We start from the raw sequence: 25,075 nt of genomic DNA on the forward strand, positions 1-25,075 counted from the left end.
CTAGTATTCCACCATCTCCAGTTTATGTTTACTGACCACCTAGCCCTGGAAATCCATTAGGAGACCATCCTTGTGGAACCAGAACTGAAAAGCATCTTCTCAGACCCCAGGCTTACCTCCTACAGAAGACAAAGAGAAAATGAAGACCATGCAGAGGGAAAAGGCACACTTGCAGAACATTTCTGATTCAAGCTGTAAAAAGTGGTCATACTTCTCGCTTGAACAAGAAACTCCTCATCACAAGCAATGGTAACTTAATATTTGCAAGAGAAATCAGGGACATCCCCCTTGAATGACTGGTCCTACCTCTCCAAAAAGGCTGGTGTCAGAACAGCCAGGACCTCAGTGATCTCCAGAAACTTTGCTCAAAGTACTAGCTGTGAACCAAGCATAACCAGGGAAGAAGTTTTCCAATCTCCTAGTGTACTTGAACTTTGATGTATGACATCAGATTTGTTGAAAGACATTGTCATGTTAGCGAGATCCATACCACTAATGATGTCCTTGATGGCCATATCAATGAATGTAGAATAAGCGGATTTGAAATGAAGCTCCCTTCAGTCAAGTTGTCTGTTCACCAGTGGATGTTCATCAAAACAAATGATTAAGTGTCATCTTCAGAAAGACAAACAGGTGTAGAGGATCTGGTGCATTCCTTCAAGCCATGTTCCTTATGTTTCTTGTGATACTTTTCTGTGGATTAAAACTTGGGAATGGCAGTGTTTTATGGATGAAGATTCCAAAGATGGAAAAATGTGTTTATAACGAATGCATGTAGAGGCTAATGGAAAGTCCTATTTTGATATTTCTTTTTTCATTGTTATTAATGTATGTGAATTCATGCCACAAATTAATAACATGAAGAATAAATAAAGTTTAAGTTGAAGAGTCTTCCTGCTGTTATTTTTGTTTGGAAAATTCTATTACACAATTGCTGCTTATTGCAACAGCCTAAGAGTAAATGCAGGGAATTCTCACCCTGCATGCTCATTGTTTGCTCATATCAGCATTTCTGAGACACACTGGCGACAAAATAATCAAATTTTCCACAAAAATAAAATAAAATAAGAATACAGTCAGAAAGAACTGTCTCTCAAAGAAACAACAAAAGGTTGGAAATCCTAAAGCCTGTAGCAGGAAGCAGTGATTTTTCAAAAACAAAATTTCTGTGTTAGAGATGTGCTTGGACCTGTCAAATGATAGAAACAAATTGATAGACGGAGATAACCCCCTCCTCTGCATTGTACTGTCAATGAAAGTTGCTATCAGAAGCACAGATTAGATCAGTTAAAAAATACTTACCAAGATCACGTGCCTGGTGCTGGAAATGGTACAGCAAAAGTAAATACCCTTGTGCTTTCTGATTCATGTAGGAGAATAGAGAGAAACAATTATTTTTTTAATTCATTAACTAGATTAATCAACTAGGAGAAGGTGATTTTTTTCTTGAATAATCCCAGAATAATTTTCTGCTTAATTGACTTTTTCAGCTGCAGAGTTTGAAAATGAAAATTGACAGACTCAAACCCAAGACTAAAGTACGAACGCTGTTAGCAACTCTCTCTTAACTCATTGAGCTAAACTGCTCGCGCTCTCTGCTATAAAAACACTACTGTATAACAAAAGCTATAATGACTAAAGTATGCAGACACACTCATGTTCTAAAATGCACTTAATACACCATGGAAATGTGACAAAGTCTACTAAATAATGAATGGAGACCCAGCTATGTTACATTTTCCACAAAATAAAACATTTTCCTTTGACTTTAATTTCTCTCATGCAACTAAGACTTCTTACCATTTCATATCTGGCTCTGCAGCGATCACTTTGAAACCTGGCAAACTCTCGTCTGTCATGGATGGTGACTATAAGCTTCCAAGCAGCCAGAAGAACAATGCCAACAAGTAAAATACTGCCAACTACTGCCAGAAGGACCGTTAGTGCATCTGGAGGTTTTCCACAATCTAAAACATAGCAGCACAGGTACTGAATAAGACAGCAACATAAAAATTCATACTGATATTACTTGTCACAATACCTTTCTTACAGGTTTTAGTAGTTAACAGTTAAAGCTAATATGACAAAGAACTGGTATTGCACATCACTGTAGAAAGAACTATATCCATGTTTGCACTATTACTTCTCTTCCACAATGATACAAAACATATACTGCAGCACTCTGCATGACTTTTCTGGAATGATAACATGATTTAGTCAGAAAATTTTTCATACGTGGTCCTTCTCTTTACAGACGCACTACAGCCACTCCAGTAGAATATAGCTACCAGAAAACCTTATTCTTTAGATGTTCTAGTACATAGCCTTGGAATTTTAGATGCCTTTCTATTCTATATATATTCATTAAGAATAAAATTCTGTTCTGATGATAGTTAAGGTAGTTAAGATAGCAAGCAACAGTTAAGAAAATTAGAGATATAATCACAGATTTACTTGCTTAAGTGGAATGAATGCAGCTGAAACCCAAATCAAAACATCAACATACTCATACAGGGAAGATTTTGTCAGCGAGGAAAAATGCAAATTTATTTTATTTATTTATTTTATATTTGTTTACCAAGATAGTCCGACTAGGACAGTGCCCATTTTCAGAGGAGGCCTTGGGTAAAAAGCGCCAGTCTAAGCTTACATACAAATTATCACAACAAGTAACATAAATTATAAACAAAATTGACAAAAAAATGAGTGTTAACACTTTACAAGATAAAAATGTAAAAACAAAAATATATACATAGTTTCAAACAGAACAAGACTTTAAACACCTGAATATAGACAAATATATGGCTGAATTTATATATGTGGAGGAACACAACATTAGTTAGGAAATTATGCAGGGAGAATCACTTAGGCAAAGTAGTGCACAGTTAGTAATACTTCCGTGGTGAGAGCTGCAGCTAGGAATGTAACTACTTATAGAGAAGTAGTGTTGTTAGAAGGGATATGTTAACAGAGTTAGTACGTACAGCCAAATTACATGTGCAAAGCCATGATTCAAATAAGTGTCTTTTGAGAGATATTTTGAAATTATTAAGATTGCTTATTGATCTAATACTATGTGGAAGGGTATTCCAATTGTTAGCAACAAAGTTAGAGTAAAGAGAGTTGCCTGCTGTATTGGGTACTTTGGTTACTTGGAGTAAATCTTTGTTACATGATCAAAGAGTATGAATGCCAGAGTAGGGTTGTAGAAGATTTTTAGGGAAGGTATGCTGTCAGGATTGTGCATTATTTTGTGAGCCATTACTGACTGGTTATAGTTCATAACATGAGGTAGTTCCAACCAAGGAAGATTTTTTTAGGCATTAACAATGATGGGCTGAATGTGTGGAATCTGCTGCAAATTTGGCAACCTTATTATTACATGATTCTAATTTACTTAGTTCTGATTTTTTGAGGTTGATAAGTATGGGGGATGTATATAAGAGTGAGGAGAGAAGGTGGACTATAGCTATGGCTATTCTTGCAGCAGCTGTTAAGAATTTTTTGTTTCTATACATTGTTCATACTTTCTTGTGAACCTTTTTGATTGTGTTTAGGTTTAGATGGGTGAAAGATCATAAGTTTAGTTTTATTAGGGTTGAGAATGAGTTGTGAGTTTGATAGCCACATTTCAATATCAGAGAAGGCTTTTTGTGTGATTGTAAGAAGTTGAGTTATTGTGGATGCTGCACATTTGAGGGTTGAATCATCTGCATATTGTATGATATATGCTTGAGAGGAGGCAGTATTAAGATAATTTATGAATATGACGAAGAGGAGGGGCCCCAGGATTGAACCCGGAGGGACTCAAATGTAACAGGAAGGAGTGGAGATAGATCTTGCTTCCATTTCAAAGGTTGCTGGGGGCTAGATAGATAACTTTGAATCCAGTTAACAGCATCAGGGTTGATATTAAGATTTTTCAGAGTGGACAGTAACTTAGAATGGGAAACTGTATTAAATGCTTTAAATACATCCAAAAAGACTGAAGACACTATTTTGCCATCGTCTCTGAACTTATTTACAGTATTAGTGAAACTTAGTAGAGCTGTAGTGCTATGATGTGGTCGGAATCCATGCTGTGACGATGAGAGGAGATAAAAAATAAAGTAAAAAATCCTTCTACAGCTTTGTTAACAAAACAAAAAGCTGAGAAACCCTATATTTTTAAACAGTTCACTGCACTTAAAGAAGATGAAGCATGCAGTATGTTAGATAAACAGGAGAACATAAGGTCATACAGTTACAAAGGTCAGCTTTGTTAATGCACTTACTAAAATCAACTAGATGGGTTCTACTGAATCAAATATCTGGGGTATTTGGGAGAGTGTATAGGAAACAACACTATTTTAAATGTGCAATAAATCTGTTCAAATAAAAGAAAATGAGGCATGCAGTATGTTAGACAAACAGGAGAACATGAGGTCATACAGTTACAAAGGTCAACGTTGTTAATGCAGTTACAAAATCAACTACATGGGTTCTACTGAATCAAATATCATTCTGGGGTATTTGGGAGAATATATAGAAAACAACACTATTTTAAATGTTCAATAAATCTGTTCAAATTGTAAGTATTCTTGACATCAAGAAACAAGACCACAGTAAACCCTCTCTGCAGACATAAGCATAAATCATATACTGTAAACTTCTGAACAAATAGTTTGACCTGTAGGTTATGGGTGAGATGCATACACTTGGTATATAGCTGTACTCCTACTGCTTTAGGTAGGGAGATAGGACCTTGCCCCCTAACAATGGTTAGGCTAATGAGTTTGGTATCTTGCTGACGTGTTTACTTGCTTAAGTGGAATGCAGCTGATGCCTGCATTTAATCAAGTGCAGTAATACACACACCATTATGTTGCATCTCTCCACATGGGTAGGTGGACACAGAATTACCTTCCACTGGCTGTGGTCACTGATGATGATCCAAACACCACACTGGCCTAATGTCAATCAGATGACACGTAAAAGAAGCTGTGCTGGGTGCACATGCCCAGATGTTGAATGCCGTGGCTGTACTAGACTGCTTGTCCAGATCTGTGCAGCTGTATTTCCAAAAGTCCCAACAGGTGAATAAATGCACAGGTTAAAAAAGCAACATATCTGCCTTTAAGGTGATGGCCTTACAGGAAGAAGGATGTAATATTTCACTGTGTTTTTCACAGATGTGGTACAGGATGCAGGTCGGCATATGAATAGCCTGTGGGATGGAGAGGTACCATACAGTGGTTGGGGATGCTGCATAGAAGTGGATTCCAAAAATACTGATATGCTTTGGCTGGATGTGGTATATGGAGGAGACACCTGCAAATATCTTGTTTTTAAACAAGAAACATCTTTATTGAATTACCAGGTTGGCTTAATGGTTAAGGTGTCTACCTTACAGACACACGGTGCAAGGTTTGATTCTCACATAGGTTAATTGGCTATGCTTAAAATGGCCCACAAGAGCAGTCAGGCTAATACTAACCTAGCAACCTATGACATAAGCAGCCATACATTTATATAAATGAAAACAAAGCATATTGACATATTTTCTGTTGCAAACATTAGACATTACATATAATCTTCTACACAGTCACAAACAATACATAGCTTATTTAATTCCTGCCTTCCCTTAAACCTCATTCCTCCTCAAAAACATTTTACATGCGCTGTTCCCAAAATTCTGCTTTTGTTCTATGCAATTTGCTCCCACTTCTAGTTATTTTATCTCTGTTACTGTATTCACTACTTCTACTATGGCTGGTTTAGAGTTTGATTTCCATTTTCCTGTAATTGCTTTTTTTGCAGCCACTAGAATTAAATTCAGCAAGGCCTTACTATGTCTAGGCAATTCCGATTGTGTATTACGGCTCAAAAAAAAAAACATTGTCAGATAAAATAAAATCCTTCAAATCTTTATTACTAAACTTGTCCTCTGGTTGATAAAAAATATGCCTGACCGCTGTATAAAACTAAATGGACAAAACACAATTTCACAGCTTGAATCTTGCTAGCAATATCCATAAAACAGAACTTCTAATTTCTCAGTTTTTGTATTATCATTTGTTTAGTCTCTTCCCACATATCCTTAGCTGTCATAACAAAATCCTTTTCAATCGTTTTCCTAAGTACTTCATTTTATCATGTCCCATGGGTATTGTTGAACCAATTTGTATGTGGGTACACAGTTTACAGTTACTGCTTTCATCTTCATTAATTTTGTATTCTGAAAAGACTTGAAACTGTCTCAGAATGTTCCACAACAATGAAATATCCTTTTATGGTTTTATCAGGTACAAAATATGTCATCTACAAATAAATTCAATTTTTGGATTACCATACCAATTATATCCTTGAATTTCTGAATCCCTTATTTTGTCTGCCAGTGGTTCTAAATATAAGGCAAATAACAAAGGGGAAAGAAGACACCCTGCTGGGTTCCTCTATTCAAACAGAACTTAAAAGAGTGGAACCTCCCTGTAATTTTTGCCTCCAATCCCTCATATATCCTCCTAATTAACCTCATTATTTTGTCACAGAATGCAAATGCTTCCATAAAATCACACCTTACTCAGTTGAATGCTTTCTCTGCATTAGACCCACCAACAATAGTCACATTTTCTTACATTCTGCTTCCTTCTGGATCATTATTGCTCTATTAATGTTGTCAAATGTTTGTCTCAGCCTCCACAAAACCACACTGATCCATATCTATCAATGTTGGCAATACCTTTGCCATACTTTTAGCTGTTATAGACAAACACTTCATAATCTTGGTTAAGAATCAACTTGTGCCTATATGAAGCTGGATCTGATGGGTCTTTACTCTGTTTATGTATTACAGCCAGCACAACTTTCTTCCAGGATGTTGGTGCTTCTCCTCTTTTTAAAATACTATTAAACAAAACCTTCCAGATTCTTATCACTTTCACCCCTCCTAGCTCCTAAGCTTCCACAGGAATACCATCTCTTCCTGGAGACTTCCCTGTACAATGTGTATACATCACCATTTTTATCCCATCTCCTCCTATCCTGTTAGTAATTGAGCCTCACATACCTGTAACCTTGGCATATTCAATTCTTCCATAAACACTTCCATTTGTACTTTTTCTTGACTTCCATACTTCTCTGCTTTACACAGATTTTCATAAAATTTCTGAACTATATCTAATACCTCTATAGTATCTCTAGTTATTTTTTTTTGTCATAGGCTACATAAGCATGGCAACAACCCTTTATACCTTCTTTTGCCTGATCTGTTGTGCTAAAAGCTTTTGTGCTCTGGAGTTATCATCACAAACAGTTGCTTAACAGCAGTCCTTCTAAACGCATGCATATTATCCAGGTAGTCCCTTATTTTCTCTTTAGCACTCTGCAGTTGTGCATCTTCTTGTTCTATGAGATTTCCCCTGTTCTGCAATACTTTAACCTTTGGCAGTCCCTCTAAATAATTCTTGTTACTTCGTAACAACCTCTCTTTTTCTTTTATTTCTACCCTATTTTTAAACTCCACTTTCATTTTATCCCGCTCCCTAGCTATATTTTTTGAAGAAGTTTCTGTCGTCCCTAATAACTCCTGAATAATTTCCACTACCCATTCCTTAAATTTCTCTCTGTTTAACAGATTGGTGGGGAAGCACAAGTGTCTCATTTTTATTTTATTATCTTGCATTTTTATTTTAGTTATTATCAGTGTATGGTCTGAAGTAGTAATTGGACGTCTATCAAAACTTTCAAATAAATGCACATGTCCCTGTGAAATATAATTTCTGTCTAGTCTAGCCCAGTTTTTGTACCTTGAGGAATGAGAAGTAAATTCTCTCTGAGCTCCTACTACTGAATTTACATCTTTCATATGAAATATTTTCATAAATCTCTTCAAAAATCTACCCTCTTTTATTATATTTTCTATTCTAGGCCACTCCAGACACATTCTCTCTGTTGTAATTCAAATTCCAGTCCCCACCTACAACTAATATTCCCCTGATGAAAGCAGATGAATTCTCCTAGAATTTTCTTAAGCTCCAGTGTAGCAGTTTTTAGATGGAATATAAATACATGCCAGCGTAATCCTTATCCCTTGCCAGTAGCCCCTTACTACTATTATTATCTTTTTTCCTCTTCTATCACTACTGAAGCTTCTCTAGAAATTAATATAAGTACTCCCCTTTTCTTTTGTCCAGATATTCCACTGAATAACCACCCTGAAATCCTTTCTTTATCAAATTCACATTTTCAGTTCTTTCCAAATGTGTCTACTCTAATATAACTATTTGCACTTTTCATTTTTAGTATAGTTCACTACTCTTTCTTTTTTGTGTATACCTGTGAAACCATCCTCATTCAAAGATAATATGGAAAGTGTTACCATTATTATAAGTTATTATTGCCATCTGTTATGTATAGCAGCTTATTTTGTTAAATGTCTAGTTCCGGCTTGTGTGTTACATGTGTACACTAATGTTTGGCAGGTTGAATGCTTATACACGTATTTCTTGTCATATCCATTTGAACCTAGGTCATGTTACAAGACCTTTTGTTTTAATGAAAACCCTCAAAAAACACCCCCCAGAACACTCCCATAACCTATTAATTTATTACAAATACACAAAACTATGTACATCTTCAAATAATGAAGTTTAACCTTCCTAAAAGAAACACTTGTTCCAGATTGACAGATACACTCACAGGCTTGAACTGACCTATAATGAAGGTTATCCATAATAAGAAGCATTGTTCTATATACACTATGTGCTGTTCTTGTCTTAGCTTTATTCCTCTTCCAGATGTAGAAAACAATTTGAATATTTTCAGAAAACATTATCTTTTAGCCATTGAAAGAAAAAGTTAAATGTGTTCTGTTTTTACTGCCCTTATCAGCTTGTCTCCATTGAAACATGAGAACTAATATACAGTTGCTTTCAGCTACAAGCTTCTCATGTAGCACTGTGAACATTTGCTAAAGGAAAACTTTTCATTACTTTAAATGTTCTTTTATTTACTTCCTTCCACTTAAACATGTTTTTAGATCACGCGCAGGGCCTTAATTCAGTCATTTCACTATGTACATGTAAGAAAAAGCACATCAATTTTACTTTTATCATGCTATTTTGTGCAGGCTTTCTTCTCCTTTTATGCTGCAGTGTCTATATTTCTTAAAAGTGAACAAGAAGAAAGAAAGAAGAGGAGAAAAAGAGTACCTCTTATTTAGTATCTCTATTACACACAAAAATAACTGAAGCCTTACTCTATAACATGCAGTACATATCATGTTTTATAAAAATACTGTTAAGAACAGAAATTATTTTACTTGCAGTTACCTCTTTTCTCCCCCCCCCCCCCTAATGTTCTTCCAAACCTTAATGACTTGAAGTAGGGCATATACTTTGGGAGATGTCTATAAATATTGTCTTTGCTTTTTTGAAAGGACTCTACTACACAGACAAGGATGTTTTCAAGTACTGCCTCAACGTACACTGGAATGCTACTGGGGATGTATCTGAAAGAAAAGACTGAGCTGGGGACACGATTTAGAGAGACAACATTCACATATTTTTTTGTGCTGAGGATGGTATTTTTACTTGAAGGGTGGATAACAACTCTTTTAGTCTTATGTTGGGGATATGATGGCTGTGGGAATTGGGATACCATTTATTAAATAAACATGGATATGCAGGGTGGAAGGGGATTCTGCTTTATACTTACTTCAGTGTGCTTGGGAGGCATGTTCATAGTATCTTACATCACTTTGCAAGGGATGAGTGTTTAAGGGTATGAAGAATGTTTACAATGTGTGTATGCTTTGCATGCAACAGTCTATGCTACAGTGAAAATATATAGTGGGGACCTCTGCTATAGAAGCAAGGTCAGATTACATTTTATTCACTGCTACCCTGCACAGACTGGCAAACACATACCATGTAAGGCACATTTGGGTTACATGATTTGCGATACTTCATCAATCTCAGCCTATGTAAAATTTTACAAATGATCATCATCTCCTTTCGGCTTATCCCAGTTAGGGGTCGCCACAGTGGAACAATGGTCTGCTGACTGGGAGTGGAGTTTTACGGTGCCGAGTTGCCAGCCTGGCACCCAACCTTCCACAGAAGGCACACACATGCACACACTCGCACCCAGGGCCAATTGAGAGTGTCCACAGTTGTTCTTATAGGGGAACACAGAGAGGCTTCCTAGCATCATTCCCTGGCTTTTGATGAGCAAACCAGCACTACAACTAATAAAGCAGATACACTGTTACATGGTCACATTAAAATACCAGCTGCTTGCTGAATCACTGCTAATGTACAGATGTCTGTTTTGATTCAAACTTGTCTCAGTATTCTGTCTAGAAATGTTGGACATTCAGTATTTACAGCATAGACAGAAGCAGCAATTGGAATCAACCCTGATCCACTTACATATTCATGGCCAGAAAAAAGGTATTTTAGACTTCCTAGTTACTGAAGCCAACATACATTCATAATTCAAAGCTGTTGAACTGTATAAAGAAAAAAAAACACAAAAGGATCAGAACAGAAGTAAAATACATGCTTTATAACCACTAACTAAAGTGAAGTACAACAAACTAGTCAAAATCTACATATATCATCTCAGACATGGCAATATTCCCACTCAAATATTTCAGTATGCAAAAATCATATAAGAAGATTTTCCCATAAGACTATCCGTCCAGCAACAGAATAACATTGTGTTTGTTTGGTCAGACATAATCAGTTCACAAACAAGTGCAGTTTTAATACACTTAAGGAGTTGCCATTCGATATCAAACCTCAAAACAGTAATTTAACCAAGAAAAATGCAAGTGAATATACATCATAAGAATAGATTATAAATAACACTTCAGATTATTATGCTCACATCTTTGCAAGTATCAGAGAATGGAATCATGCAGAAGTGACAGAATGCATATGAAATATTCCAGTACAGTAACTTATCGACTCAGGAATAGCAGTAATCATCATGAAAAGGAATTTTTTCATAGTTTACATCAGCCATAAATTTAAAAACATTATAAAATGTAAGATTAAGACTTGCATAAATATATTGTCAGAATAAATCTTATATAAATACGATATTTGCTTTGTATAGGCCTAGAAATGCAGCCATATTAAAGCAAGCCTATATCTTCATTCTATATTTCACATTTTTCATGCAGTTTCAGTAAGTGCAGTTTCATCAGAAAGCAATGCTTCAGTAAAGGACAGAACAAAAACAGTGATCCTAAAGAAATAACTGATACCATGTTAACAAACTGACATAAAAAAACAGATATAAACATGGCTTAATTTTTTTAATAGCGAATAATACAAGCTTTCACATTCAGAGAGGCTTCATCAGGTATGCAGACAATCCAACCAAAAGATATTTAAATAAGAAAACAATTAATCAATACAACAATCATACAATCATTCAATTCATTCAATTAGTGATGCAAGCCATGTAGTCTTAAAAGAGGATTCAAAGAGCAAAGTTTATTTAAGCCTGGTGCATTCACAGCATTAAGTCATACATGCATAGATTCATAGGTGTTTACTAGGCTAAGGAACACAAGGGCCTTTTTAAGTCTAGCCATGCATCACAAATCTCTGACAAGTTCTGATACTCTTGATAAGTGTAAGCATGGGCCTGGGAGATGAACCATTTACAGGTTACCTTTTTGCATTAGACATAGGTGCCAAACCAGGGATGAATTTCCGGTTTCCCATCCAATTGTCCAAGTTGTACTTGAATTGGGTTAGGGAGGAACTCTGCTTCACATGCATGGGGAGCCTGTTCCACAGACAGGGTAGTCTCTGGGATACATACCTATCTCTCCAGCAGGTCCTATTTATATCACAAGCAAGGTTTAAGTCTTTAGAACAGGTAATTCTGGTACTGTTTGTTTTGTGGATATGCAGGAGATCCATCAGAGTGGGGTCTGACAATGCCCTGTATGCCAGGCATAGATCTCCCCTCAAAAGCCTATAGGAGACAGAATACAGGGATAGGGCCTCAAGGCGGTCTGCATAGGGCATATTACTTACGTCCTGTATTCTTTTAGTGAGGAACCTCTGTGGACATTCCATTTGTTGGCTATGCCTGGTTAGGTACATACCAAAGGGTGCCTTGTACTCAATGACAGGTCTGATGAATGCCAGATAAAGTGGAAAAATGACTTCCTTGGACTTAGATGCCATACCTTATAAGTTGCACAACATAGAATGATTTCCTCACCACTGTAGACACATGATGTCAAAGGCTAGATTACTATCTGTGTGTGTCCCTAAGTCCCTGACTATTTGGTCAACTCTAAGGGGTATATTGTCAATATGACAGTTACCAGGGATGGATGACTTCCCAAAGGATACTATTATGCATTTCATGGCATTTAGTTTTATTCCATGGCTCTGACACTGGTTATTTGTCTGTGTCAATCCATTTATATTCGTAATAATTAGTTAGGGTGACAATATCACCTCTACAAATTGTTGAGTTAGACTGCAATACACAAAACTTAAAGCTGTGTTTCTCACCCTTCTCAGAAACATGTTTAGCTAAAGCATTTGTTAAGACATCCTTAATATCATAAATATGCTGTGACATTCTTTCTTTAAAACATCTGTTGGTCTTGCCAATGTAAATAACTGCACAAGATATATATAAAGCAACATAAATCAGATTACAGGATTCACAATCAGCAACAACTTGGAAACAAAAAACTTTTCCAGTTATAGGGTGCTTAAAAGAAGGCCAGCTACTGACATACTGGCAGCAGCTACAGTTCATACAGGGAAAAGTTCCAACTCTAGAAGTAATACCTGCATTCAGGGAATCAACCCTAGTCTCTTCTGTTCTATAGCAAAGTTGTCTTCTAAGGTTTAATCTGTTCTTAAAGACAATCTTGGGAGATGTTCCAATTAGGTTTTTAACCTCTTGTGATGCTGTAAGAATTAGCCCATTTAGCTTCAAGAAATCAATAACATATCTCAAAATGTTATTAAAAGTCATAACATAAGGCACATAATTTACAATAATATCACCCTTATCATTAGACTCCAAAAGACCAACCAGTAACTACAAAGGTATCAGAGGCATGAACCAAAGCAAGTCACCAACACCAAGGATCCACAAATGAAAAACACCACAATGATATTTATTGACCGTACCACTAAGCACTTTTGTCAGGGGTTACACAGACTTCTTCAGAGTCTCCTTCATTACCCTTATCATTACTGATACTCCCAGACTTAGAAAATGGACACATTATTATGTTCTATTGTTGTAAATAATTATGTGGGCTACAAGGAGCATTGTAGAAAGTGATGATAAACTGGTGCAGCGTTCAGAAGTACTGCAAGAGTTAAATGACATCAGCTGAAAGTACAGGAATATTTAAGGCAGTGGATGGAGATAACTGCACAATGAAGAAATTATTTTGTATAAATTATGGCCTGAGGGTCACAATGTAAAAGTAGTCACAGATGTTTAAAAAACATTCAACAGTTCAGATTAATTTTATAAAGACGCAGAAATACAAGAAATGTTGAAGAATTAGTACACTGTCTGATTATTACTTTAATTTCACTTGAGTTTATGATGGAGAAAATGCCACGAGTTTTCCATTTGTTTCAGTAATAAAGTTACAGCCTTTTTATTTCAATATAGCACATTATCAGTTTGATTACAGACCTACAATAATTTATTTAATAGTACACATGTTCATTTCAGGCAGGAGAAATGTATACAAAGTCAGGGGAACAAGCAATGCTAAATACATCTAGATCAGTTTATAATTGTTAAAGCTGCAAATGTTATTTTAAGAACCTGATACTGCTTTTTTTTGTATTTTACAGATATTATATTGGATCTAAATGCACATATTTGGACAGGCAGAACACGATATGAGGACTGCCTGGTTCCATGTGGGTGGGGAAACAGGAATAAAGGAGGAGAGGCCATTTTAAATTACTCTCTGGCAAATGGGTTCATAGAGACTAAAACATGCTTCAGCAAGGCATACAGTCACAAGATCACATGCAAGAGTGGCCAACATGCAACTCAGGTAAACTTCCTCCTAGTAATGAAAGGGCAGAAGGGTAGAATCAGTGACTGCAAAGTCATCCCCAGTGAAATGGTCAGCCCATAACATAAATCATTGGTTGATACAATCAGCTGCAAGCTGTGGTCAGAGAAGGCTCAAAGGTCAATGCAGACCAGGCTTAAGACCTGGAAGTTGACTGGAGAGAAAACACAACAGTTTAAGGAATTACTCGGGGCTCTAGCACCTCAAGAAGAGGATGAAATAGATGGAGTTATAGAAGAATGACAGTGCATGAAAACAGTATGTATGAGGACTATAGAACAGATATGGAGCCAAGCCAGTTGTGGAAACAAGGTATGTAAGGAAAGCTGGTGTTCAAATGCAGAAGTCCATGAAATCATCAACAGAAAGAAGGAGTGCAGGAAGAAGTGGGAGATAGAAAAGACAGACCATGTTAGGAAGGACTATTGATTAGCTAACAATGAAATTAAGAAAAGAGATGCAATAGCTAACAGCAATGCATCACAGACACTCTACCAGCTTCTTTGAAGTGACTCAGTAGATGACACAATGAAATAATACCAAGTTGCAAGGCAAAGACAGATATCAGACAACCTTCATAAGGGATGGCAGCAACTACCTGCTCACCAGTCCACAGGACATCAAAGGCAGATGGAAGGTGTACTTAAACAGTTTCTGAATGAAGAAAACTCCTCGGAAGCTTCACTGCCTCAGAAAAAGCTTACAGTGAAAGAAGAGAAACAGCTCACCATAGAAGAAGTAAAAACAGCACTAAGGAAAGTGAAATCAGGGAAAACAGTAGGCTCAGATGAAGTCACAGCAGATATGATATAGATGTTGGGTGATACAGGGGAGAAATGGCTCCTGAGGGTACTTAAAGCAGTACCGAGAGAAAGGCATATCTTAGATGACTGGTGAATACGTGTACTAGCAACCACATTCGAGAACAAAGGGGATGTTCACAACTGTAGGCATTATAGAAGTATCAAACTCCTTGTCGCACTGCATGAAATTTCTGGAGAGGGTGACTGATAAATGAATAAGCAGAGTAGTAGGACTCAATTCCTCAGAATTGCTCTTGGTTTGGCTACTTTGTCTGGGAGTCACAGAGAATCTGCTGCATCTAAAGCCATCCTCTGCTAAAAGAATGAAAATAAATATAATTTTGCACGTCTACTGATTATTTTTACTGTAAGTCATATGAGTCCTGCATTATTTGTTACTTTTCTCACAGCTTAGTAGAGTTTCAAAAATGAACTGTTTCCATTGCTGCTGAAGTATTTAATTGCATTGTGTCTGCTAGTTTTAAAGGACTGTAGTTTCTAGATTGTGTGGTTTCCCTGCACTTGAGCTCTAAAACCAGTATTTTTACATTAAGATTGTTTTCTGAATGCACTCCTGTGGCAGAAATGTGCTGTAGCAAACAAATCTCAGCTGGGGGCTGATGGCTGAAAGTTTACTGTGTGTTTTCCTAACTGGTATGTAGGCCTTGCTGCTGTAAAACTTGTTTTTCTGATTCTATATAAACCTAGTGTTTGTCTGGGTTTGTGCTCACTTCTGCTCTTGCTTTGGCTGCTTCGCCTGAGAGTTACAGATAATCCACTGCATCTAAAGTCATCTGTTGCTGAATGAATAAAAATAAGCATCATTTTGTATTTCTGCTGATTATTTTTACTACATTCACAAGAATCTTGTATTATTTGTTACATTTCTTGTACTTTAATACAGTTTCAAAGCTGAACTGTTTCCACTGTTGCTGTAGTACTTAATTGCATTGTGTCTGCTAGTTTTACAGGACTGTAGTATCTTGACTATGTGGTTTCCCTGCACTTGAACTTTAACACCAGGATTTTTACATGAAGAGGGTTTTCTGTCTGCACTTCTGTGGCAGAAGTGTGCTATAGCAAACCTATCTGAGTTGGGGGCTGCTGGCTGAAAGCTTATTGTGTGTTTTTCTGACTGGTCTGTAGGTCTTGCTGTTGTAAACTTGTTTTTCTGAATGTATATAAGTCAGTGTTGGCACCAGGCCGTTCTCTGAGTAAGGGCAGTTATCAGTGCACTGAATAGATGCAGATGCTTTCAATTTAAAATTTCCTTTAGAATAACTATCTGCATCCTTCCTCAGTCCCCATGATGTTCTAGGAGCATCTGAGTTGCGCACAGAGCAGCATCACTTAGTTGGATAGCTGCAGTTCCATGTGCGTCATCCCATTTCAGTCAAATCTACTCTCTCTTCTCCATAGTAAAAACCTGAAACCATGTATAGGTTGGTATAGACACTTTCTGATATCTCTGTGGCCAGCCTGATGGATATGGGCATCCTGAGGCAATGTAGCAATTGTCTTGTGCATACTGACAACTTAATCCTAAAACAAACACACACAGTATGTGAGAGATGTTACACTATGAAAATAGAAACATGTCTCTCATATACTGACAAAGCAAATGACAAACAGGTTGTCAGCACATGCACATTATTGGCCTCCTGTACACTGTCTTCTAAAAACACATGCAAACAAAACCAAGTCAACACCAAAACTTTTATATAAAAATACACATCACCAGGTTTGATAAAGAGAAGGTTACAGTTCATTGCCTGTCAAGGCTGGATTGTCCAGTTCATGCAGGCATACCAATATGACTCAGTCATAGTCCATGCAGGTGTGAATGCCTAAGACATACTCCCTAGATTATATGAAGAGCGGCATTACAGACCTCTCTGAATACATGTCACAGGCTGGTACGAGACTCATACTGAGCAGCATTCTAGCCTCACCAAGAATAATACTACAATACAAACAGAAAATGATTGACTTCAACAATTGGCTTAGCTACTGGTGTCATTCCAAAGGGATCCAGTATTCATCAGCCTGGGATGACAAGATCAACAGACCTTGCTGCCTTGCCAGAGATGGTCTGAAACCTACCAATGTAACAAATATTTCTAATTCCAGGCTGAAGGTACTATTGCTCAGTGCTAGCAATCTTAACAAGAAACTGCACTCCCCGGGAGCTCTTCTTGCCCTGCAGAATGCTAACATCTGTGAAAACAATGAAAGGAAGAGGTGTTTCCATTTACATGAAAAAAAAATCACACCTCGAGACTGGTTAAGCAGGATGACTTGCTTGTGCTACTCTACATCCAGTTGACCCCAGGCAAAATCCCCCACCATATCATCGCTATAACAGTATAGATAAACCAACAGCTAGGGTTTATTAAGAAAATCCACGATGCATAAAAACAGTTGAAATAAGAAAAGCCACGATGCATAAAAAACAGTTAAAGTAGGCGCTTTTGTTTGGCTCATGCCAAACTTTTCTTTAAATAAGTTGAGTCAGTGATGTAGTCAGTTAAATAAATTCAAAAAATTAAAGACATAGCATGCTTTAAAGCTTTTAACAATATAAAACAAATACGTAAAATAGTGCTATAGTACTGTAGTAACAAACCAGTACTATCTCATTGAGCACAATGCTGAAATCAGTACTATGCAAATACTTATATGATTACAGCGTACATCCAGTTATACATCTGAAATGCATACACAAAATGCATCAAATATGCTTCATATATGCATCCAAATGAAACAGCGTATCATCAGTAAATGAGGAATGAATAAGGAATCATTGAAAAAACACTGTATGATCAATAAAGAAACACAGTATGATCAATAAAGAAAGGAAGTATGCTCTCCACTGTAAATCCTTGTACAAAACAAATTCAAATTAATGGAATGTAAACATTGGCTTGAGTAAATGTTGTGTGAGTTAAAGTGAACCATCACTTAAATGCATATAAGCTAGCGAGTATGCGCTTGTATAAGAAAGCGCTCAATCCGTGTTAATAAGGTTTATAAGCTATCCTCTAAAAATGTATAATGACAATGATTAAAATAATAATTATAATTGTTGCTATGTTCCATCAATAATGTGTGAGTTGCACATTGTGTATGTTTTAATAAATACGTAATGCCCTTGATTATATATTTGTGTAAATAATTTCTTCATTGACCCATTACTATGTCTCTACAGTAGGCATAATATGTTAATGGTAATAACATAACAAATTTAAATCCAATTGAATATATGTGCATAGAAATAAAACATCTCTTGCAAAAGTCTAGTAATACTAACAGGTGTGCGCTTGCATGTAAAAAAACAAATTTATTCTATGAGAAGATATTAACAATTAATTATAGATGTGTGTATATTCATAAATATAATACCAAAATATAAATAGATTGGTAAGTAATTTAGTGAGTAGTTTATTGATTGGCCCACAATACGAATATATAAAAACGCAAAAGTGAATGGTAATGTCATAGTAAGTGATAAATGGATGACTCTAATTATACGATATTCATAAAAAATAAATTTAAAAATAATATTGATTAAAATATTTAAATATTCATTTTGTTTTATACTTATTTAAAATACATTTATGATTATAATTTTTTTATATTAAATATGAAATATAAAATTAAATAAATAAATAATTCATTATGATTTTTAAATTAATGAATTTATAAATATCCTATTAAATAACAATGAATTAAAAATGCATTATCTAACTAATGATTTCAATTTTAAAATACTACCAATAGATAAACAGTTGTTTAAGCCTGGCCAATAATTGGCATTCAATCTTAATTGCCATTCTAACTCACATCTTTCCAATAATAATTGCCAGGCACCCCCTCTAACGTCTGCTTTCAGGACATCCAACACTACAAATTTAAAGTTGTGCGATGTATGTGTATTAATATGTTTGGCTAAAGCATTTAATTCATTTCCATCTCTTATGGCCCTTATATGTTCACCTATGCGTTCTTTCAATTTCCTTTCTGTTTTTCCTATGTAAAATGAAGTACAATCATTACATAGGGCACAATACACAACTTTCTCTGTATAACAACAAGCTTTTTCCTTTAAACAGATCTTAATATTATTTATCATCAATTCATTCGTTTCAAATACATACTTACAATATTTACATCTACCACATCTAAAAGTTTTCCCATATTTTGTTTTGTATGTTTTTTCCAAGTGTTTTTTCAAGTTCATACCTTTTTTGTACAATATAGATGGATTGTTAGTAAAAAGGGGGTGCAATGTTGTGTCCGCCTTGATAAGCTGCCAATTCTTCCTTAAGATGTTATCTATAGAAGTGCTGTCTGAATTAAAGGTTGTAATAAAGCTCTTTGTAAAAGATGTCGTTCCTGTGTTATTTAATGTTTCAGTATCAATATGAATCATTGTAGTATGATTATTAGTGTTGTTGTCCAAGTTTACCACATTTGAATTCGATACATTTAGTGTAGTTTTATCTGCACAATTTAATAAAGGTATGAAATGCAACTTGTCTCTTTTATCTACTACTTCATTCATAATGTTGTATATTAAATTGTCAGGGTACCCTCTGTTTTTAAACATGTCACACAATTTAAGACATTCTACTATAAAGTCATCTCTTTTACTGGTCATCCTAGAAGCCCTGACAAATTGACCCTTTAAAACAGCTCTCTTCTGAGTGTAGGGATGGCAGCTGTTAAAATGTAATAAGCTGTTGCTATATGTCTCTTTTCTGTATATTTTTGATTTGAACTCTTTGTTTATAATGTCCTTTTCCAGTAAAACATCCAAATAAGATATGGTAGTGGAATTGATGGTAGCTGTGAATTTTAAAAAGGTAGTTGTTGAGTTAATGTAATTTAAAAATTTGTGTAGTGTATCACTATTACCATTCCACAAAATAAATATGTCGTCCAAGAAATGTAAATAAATTTTACAAAAGTTAAAAAATATTGAACTAAAAACGTACTTCTTCTCCCACATGTACATTACTATGTTTGCATAAAGGCCACCACACGGTGAACCCATAGCCACTCCTTCACTTTGCAAATAAATATTGTTGTTAAAAATTATGAAATTATTCCTTAAAATAATGTCGATAAGTTGATCAAACAAATTAATACTTGTCTGGTTTAAACCCTTTTCGTCCAAAAATGAATTAAACCAATCTATACCCGTATCGTGAGGAATGACAGAATATAAGTCTTTAACGCCAATAGTGACAAATATATCATTCCCATTGTATTCAGTAGACCCAATTGTGGATAAAAAGTCCCATGAATCTTTCAATAAATGTTTTTCCATGAGTATATACTTTTTTAACTTGTTGTCAATAAATTTTGCTAAAGGGTTAGTGATAGACCCTTGTGCATCCACAATAGGTCTAAAAGGGGGGTTTTGTAAGTCCTTGTGGATTTTAGGCACCCCAAACATTGTTGGTGTCCTGGGGTGACAAATGTTTAAGTAATTAAATTCATCTATGTCAATAAAACCTTCAATAAATAGATCATAGATGATACCTCTAATGCGTCTATAGGCAGTATTTAGTTCATTTAGTGAACTCAACATGTATGTTTCACTGTTTAATATTTTTTCTAAAGCATTATTATAGTCATAGGTATTAAATATAGTCATCCCACCCCCCTTGTCAGGTTTAATAAATCTGATATTTTTTGCCTCCTTTAACATGTTTAAAGTACTATACTCATTTCTTGACAAGTTATGATTCATATGCCTATTGCTGTGTGCATTAAGAGCACGAAAATCAAGTTCACATATTCTTTCAAATATATCCAATGTTGGATGGAGAGGAGGGTTAAAGTAACTAGAAACGTATAATGGTTTCATTACTTGGTCGTTGTTATGAAATAATAAACTTAAATTTAATTTTCTAACGTATAATTTCAAGTCAATGATAGAAGACACCATGTTCATTTTGTTACTAGGAATGAACGTCTGACCTCGTGAAAACAAATCACAAATGTTGTGATCAAAAGTAAAATCAGAATAATTGTACACAGTGAAATCACCAGTGGTGTTAGAGTACATAATGGGCTTCTGATTAGTTGATTTGCCAAACAACATATCATGCTCTAATGCCCCCTCCATTGACCCCTGTTCCACGTGTCTGATTCTGTGGACCCCAATTTTTCTGATTTTGGTGTTGAAAAGATTGTTGCCGTTGAATGAGTCTTTCTGATCTCCATAGGGGTGGAAACATATCTGTCTCTAAAAAAGTGTTCTCATCAAATTCACTGTCATCACCCATAGTATTAGAAGTAAAAATGTTGTTATTGTCACTATTTCCACTAGCATTAGGTGTTAATTTTGCTCCCCATTGTTGAGACAAAGGGCTGCAGGATACGCTGTACCTTGACCATAAGAATTTATATCATGTTCAAGTTTTTTAAACTTTCTCTCTTTTATAATCTTCATTTTCTCATCAATTGATTTAAAAATTCGATGATAGTCAAAGTCGTTGTTATGAAAGGCTGGATCATTTTTTACAATAGTATTCAGTTCATTAGCTTTTTCAGTCAATAAATCAATTGTCTTTTTGTTGTCATCTATAACTAAATTCATGTAATCAATACGAAATTTATCAAACAGTTTAATTAAATCTGTGTGTAATGGTGAGTTAACCATAAGCCCTGTAGGGAATCTCCAAACTCGTAGTCCCTTTGGGACAATATTTTTCTTAATGCATTCATAAAAATAATTATTGTCCATTTGTAATTTTTTGATCTTTAAAAGAACATAGTCTAAATCAGATAGTTTGTCATTAAATGACTTATGCATACCTGCAGTAGTCTTCGTGGTCGTTGAAAAGCCATAAGTGTTGTTTAACCACGAAGACATTTCATTTTTTCTACTTAGATTTACATCAACAGAGGTAGATGGTTGTTCGTTATCTACTACACTGGTTCGTCTATCAGATGGTAAATGACCAGAAATTTGTTCATTAGTTCCAGTCCCGTTAATGTCTACAAAGGGATTTGAGTGAAGAGTCAAATTTAAACCTTGTGATAAAGTGCGCTGCTCCAATCGATCAATTCTATCTGTTAACTTCTCAATAAGCTGTGTCAGACTACACAAAATGCTTTCAGGTGCCGTTTCAACCTCCGTCTCAGCCATGTCCATACCGAAACCAAGACAATAAGAGTATAGATAAACCAACAAAAACCAAAGGAAACGGACTTGCTTGACGAAAGTATGATGGCACAACCCACCAAAAACGAGTGTCCAACTTGAATAGTACTCAGCTATGGTTTATTAAGAAAATCCACGATGCATAAAAACAGTTGAAAAAAGAAAAGCCACGATGCATAAATCCATATCCATATCATCGCTAGCTACAGGTCCTCAACCACGATCCATGAAAACCATTCCATGTACCTGAAGTTTCTAGGATGATTTACCATTCAACCCAACTCACTACTCATGGGCAATTTTAACTACCCCTCTATAAACTGGGAAATACATGTGACCACTAACATGCAGGCTCAGAGATTCCTGGACTTTGTCAATTCAAATGCTCTGGAATAGATGCTCTCCCATTAGGGGCTCAAATATCCTTGACAAAGTACTCACAAACATGGGAGACTGTTGTAACCCCCCCCCCCCAGCTTAATGCCCTCATTAGTAAGATCGAATCATAAATTGATCTCCTTTGAAATAAATTAATTGGTAGAACCTTCATCAAACCCTAAAACCCTAAAGAATTTTTCCAAGCAAATTATTTTCTATTAAGTGATAGCATAGGTAATTTTAAAGCTCCCACTACCTTCAAAAACATGGAGGCCTAATGCAGACGTATACCCAAATGCCGTATAAAACCACTTAAACATCTGCATAGAAACAGCAGTAGCTGAACAAACTAAACCCAGGTCTAGTCAGAAAAACAAGTCACACTGGTCAACCCCTGGCATAAATAGATTATACAAGAGAAGGAAGAAATTCCTGTATAGAAGTAAGTGGGAGGGTTCGCAACAGAGAAAATAATCCCTCGTTAGTCTCAACAGGCAAATCAAGGAATTAGTCCCGTCTTCAAAAGCTAAATATGAGACTTAAACAGCCTCCCTAACTTAGGATAAACACAAATCATGTTTTAGTTATGTCTGAAATCTTAAGGGAAACATTCAAAAATGTGCTGAGCTGGCTGTAGATGGCACTACCTATACTCAGCAGAAGAAATAGCAATCCTGCTGGCCAATAAATTCAGCTCAAATGTCACCCCCTCTTCATCTATGGTCACTCCCCATGAAATACCCCCCTGCCATTCCTTTGCCTGTTATCACAAAAGAACATGTCACCACTGTGCGCTCTAAAGCTATAAACACAACACCAATGGGCTCTGACAGAATCTCAGTGTGCCTATTAGCCTGAAACATGACTTAGCAGACCCACTTAGACGTCTCTAATGACAGCCTCCAGAAAGGCTTTGTCCTAGTAGAGTGGAGGACAGCAACAGCCATCCCTCAGCACAAGGCAGGACCATCAACAGACCCAAGAATCTATTGATCCATAAGTCTGACTAGGTTCATATGAAAGGCTAAGAAAAGGATAATCATGGACCTAACCAACAATGACACATGAAATCTCCAGACTCTAGACTCAACTCAGTTTGGCTTCGTCAAGGGCAGGTCCTGCCTGCTCAATCTGGTGGACTTCTTTGAGAAGGTCATCAAGGTCATGGATTAGGGTAGGACAGTGCACACCACCTACCCTGACCTGGCCAAAGCATTTGACACAATACTCCACTCGCATATTACAGATAAACTCACAAAACTGGGCATAAACCTCTACATCACCAGATGGATAGCCAAATGGTTCATGGGTAGATCACGTTATTACAGTGGAGGAATTCACACCCAGCAAGAGGCCAGTCACCCATGGAGTACCAAAGGGTTCAGTGCTGGGCCCCCTTTGCTACATAATTCTCAGATATCAAGATAAATGCAGATGGCTTTTGGCTGACCAAGTTTGCTGATGACTACAAGATGGGGGCAATCACTGACTCCCCAGATGATGTTGATATCCTACAGAAAGGACTGATGTAAACTAATGATTGGTGTCAGAGCCATGGCCTCAAACTAAATATGAAGTGCGTAATAATACCCTTTGGGAAATCAAATACCCCTGCAAATTACATTATAGCACACTCCAAGTATGGACCCAGTACTAAGAGATATGGGTACTCAGACAGTAATCTGAATTTTGACCACCATGTGTTGACAGTGGTGCAGAAATCCTTCTATGTTGCTCAGCTTATATGTACGGGCATGGCATCCAGACTGAATGATGTCATAGTACCACTGTACTCGGCCCTCATCAGACAAATTAAGTACAATGCACCCTCTGATAGGTACCTCACCAGGAACCTGCAACAGTTGGAGTATCCTTAGATGTTTCTAACCAAAAAATATAAGGTACACCCAACAGTCATATGCAGAATGATTAAAAGCCCTATCATTGTATACAGTTTCCTACCAATTACAGAGGGTTGAGCTATGCCTGACCTACAAGGCAGTCTCTGACACAGTCGTGATGGAAGTGTTGCATATTCATAAAACTAACTGCACAAGTTACCCACTCCCAAGGATCTAAACCTGATCTCTGACATGAATAGGTCATGCTGGAGAGACAGAGATGTGTCCCAGAGCTTGCCCCTCCTATGGAATAGGCTTCCTATTCACATGAAGCAAAGCCCTTCCCTGACCATCTAAAAATGCAATCTGGATCAATGGATGGGAAATTGCAAATTCACTCCTGGGGTGGCATCCATGTCCTTTATGGACAGAGAATGTCTGTAAAACTGTCAAAACCCTGCCTGATAACCCCTGTTATCTTTCTCCTAGGGATAGAAAATTGGATAAAACCTGGTTGAAATTGGCTAGGTTGTAAGGGGTCTTCAGCTTTTTTGCCTAGCATTTTCCTATGAACATATGAAGCTATGTAAGAAGGGACAGGAGCATTTCAAATCAGGATGTAGCACAACTGACTCAATAGTTGCAGTGAGACAGATATTTGAGAAGAAGCTAAAGACAAATGAAGAGTGGAACGGAGTATTCCTAGACTTGCAGAAAGTATATGATAAGGTCCCATGAAAGCTGATTTGGGCAGTGCTATAGCAGTTCAAAGTCCCAGAAACAGTGGTGGAATTAATGC

The 25,075-nt window shown here is 36.4% G+C and overlaps 1 protein-coding gene across 1 annotated transcript in view; it reads right to left on the bottom strand.

The window, feature by feature from the left end:
• ITGB5 (integrin subunit beta 5) overlaps nucleotides 1-25,075 on the bottom strand; it is a 1,724,339-nt gene that overhangs the window by 121,207 nt on the left and 1,578,057 nt on the right. The window contains exon 14 of the mRNA XM_044074928.1: nucleotides 1,801-1,967. Within this exon, the coding sequence (XP_043930863.1) occupies nucleotides 1,801-1,967 (167 nt within the window). The remainder of the gene's footprint in view (nucleotides 1-1,800; nucleotides 1,968-25,075) is intronic.

The sequence above is a fragment of the Protopterus annectens genome, chromosome 6.part0 (genome assembly GCF_019279795.1).
Source record: "Protopterus annectens isolate FY-2018-M chromosome 6.part0, PAN1.0, whole genome shotgun sequence".
Lineage (NCBI taxonomy): Eukaryota > Metazoa > Chordata > Ceratodontiformes > Protopteridae > Protopterus > Protopterus annectens.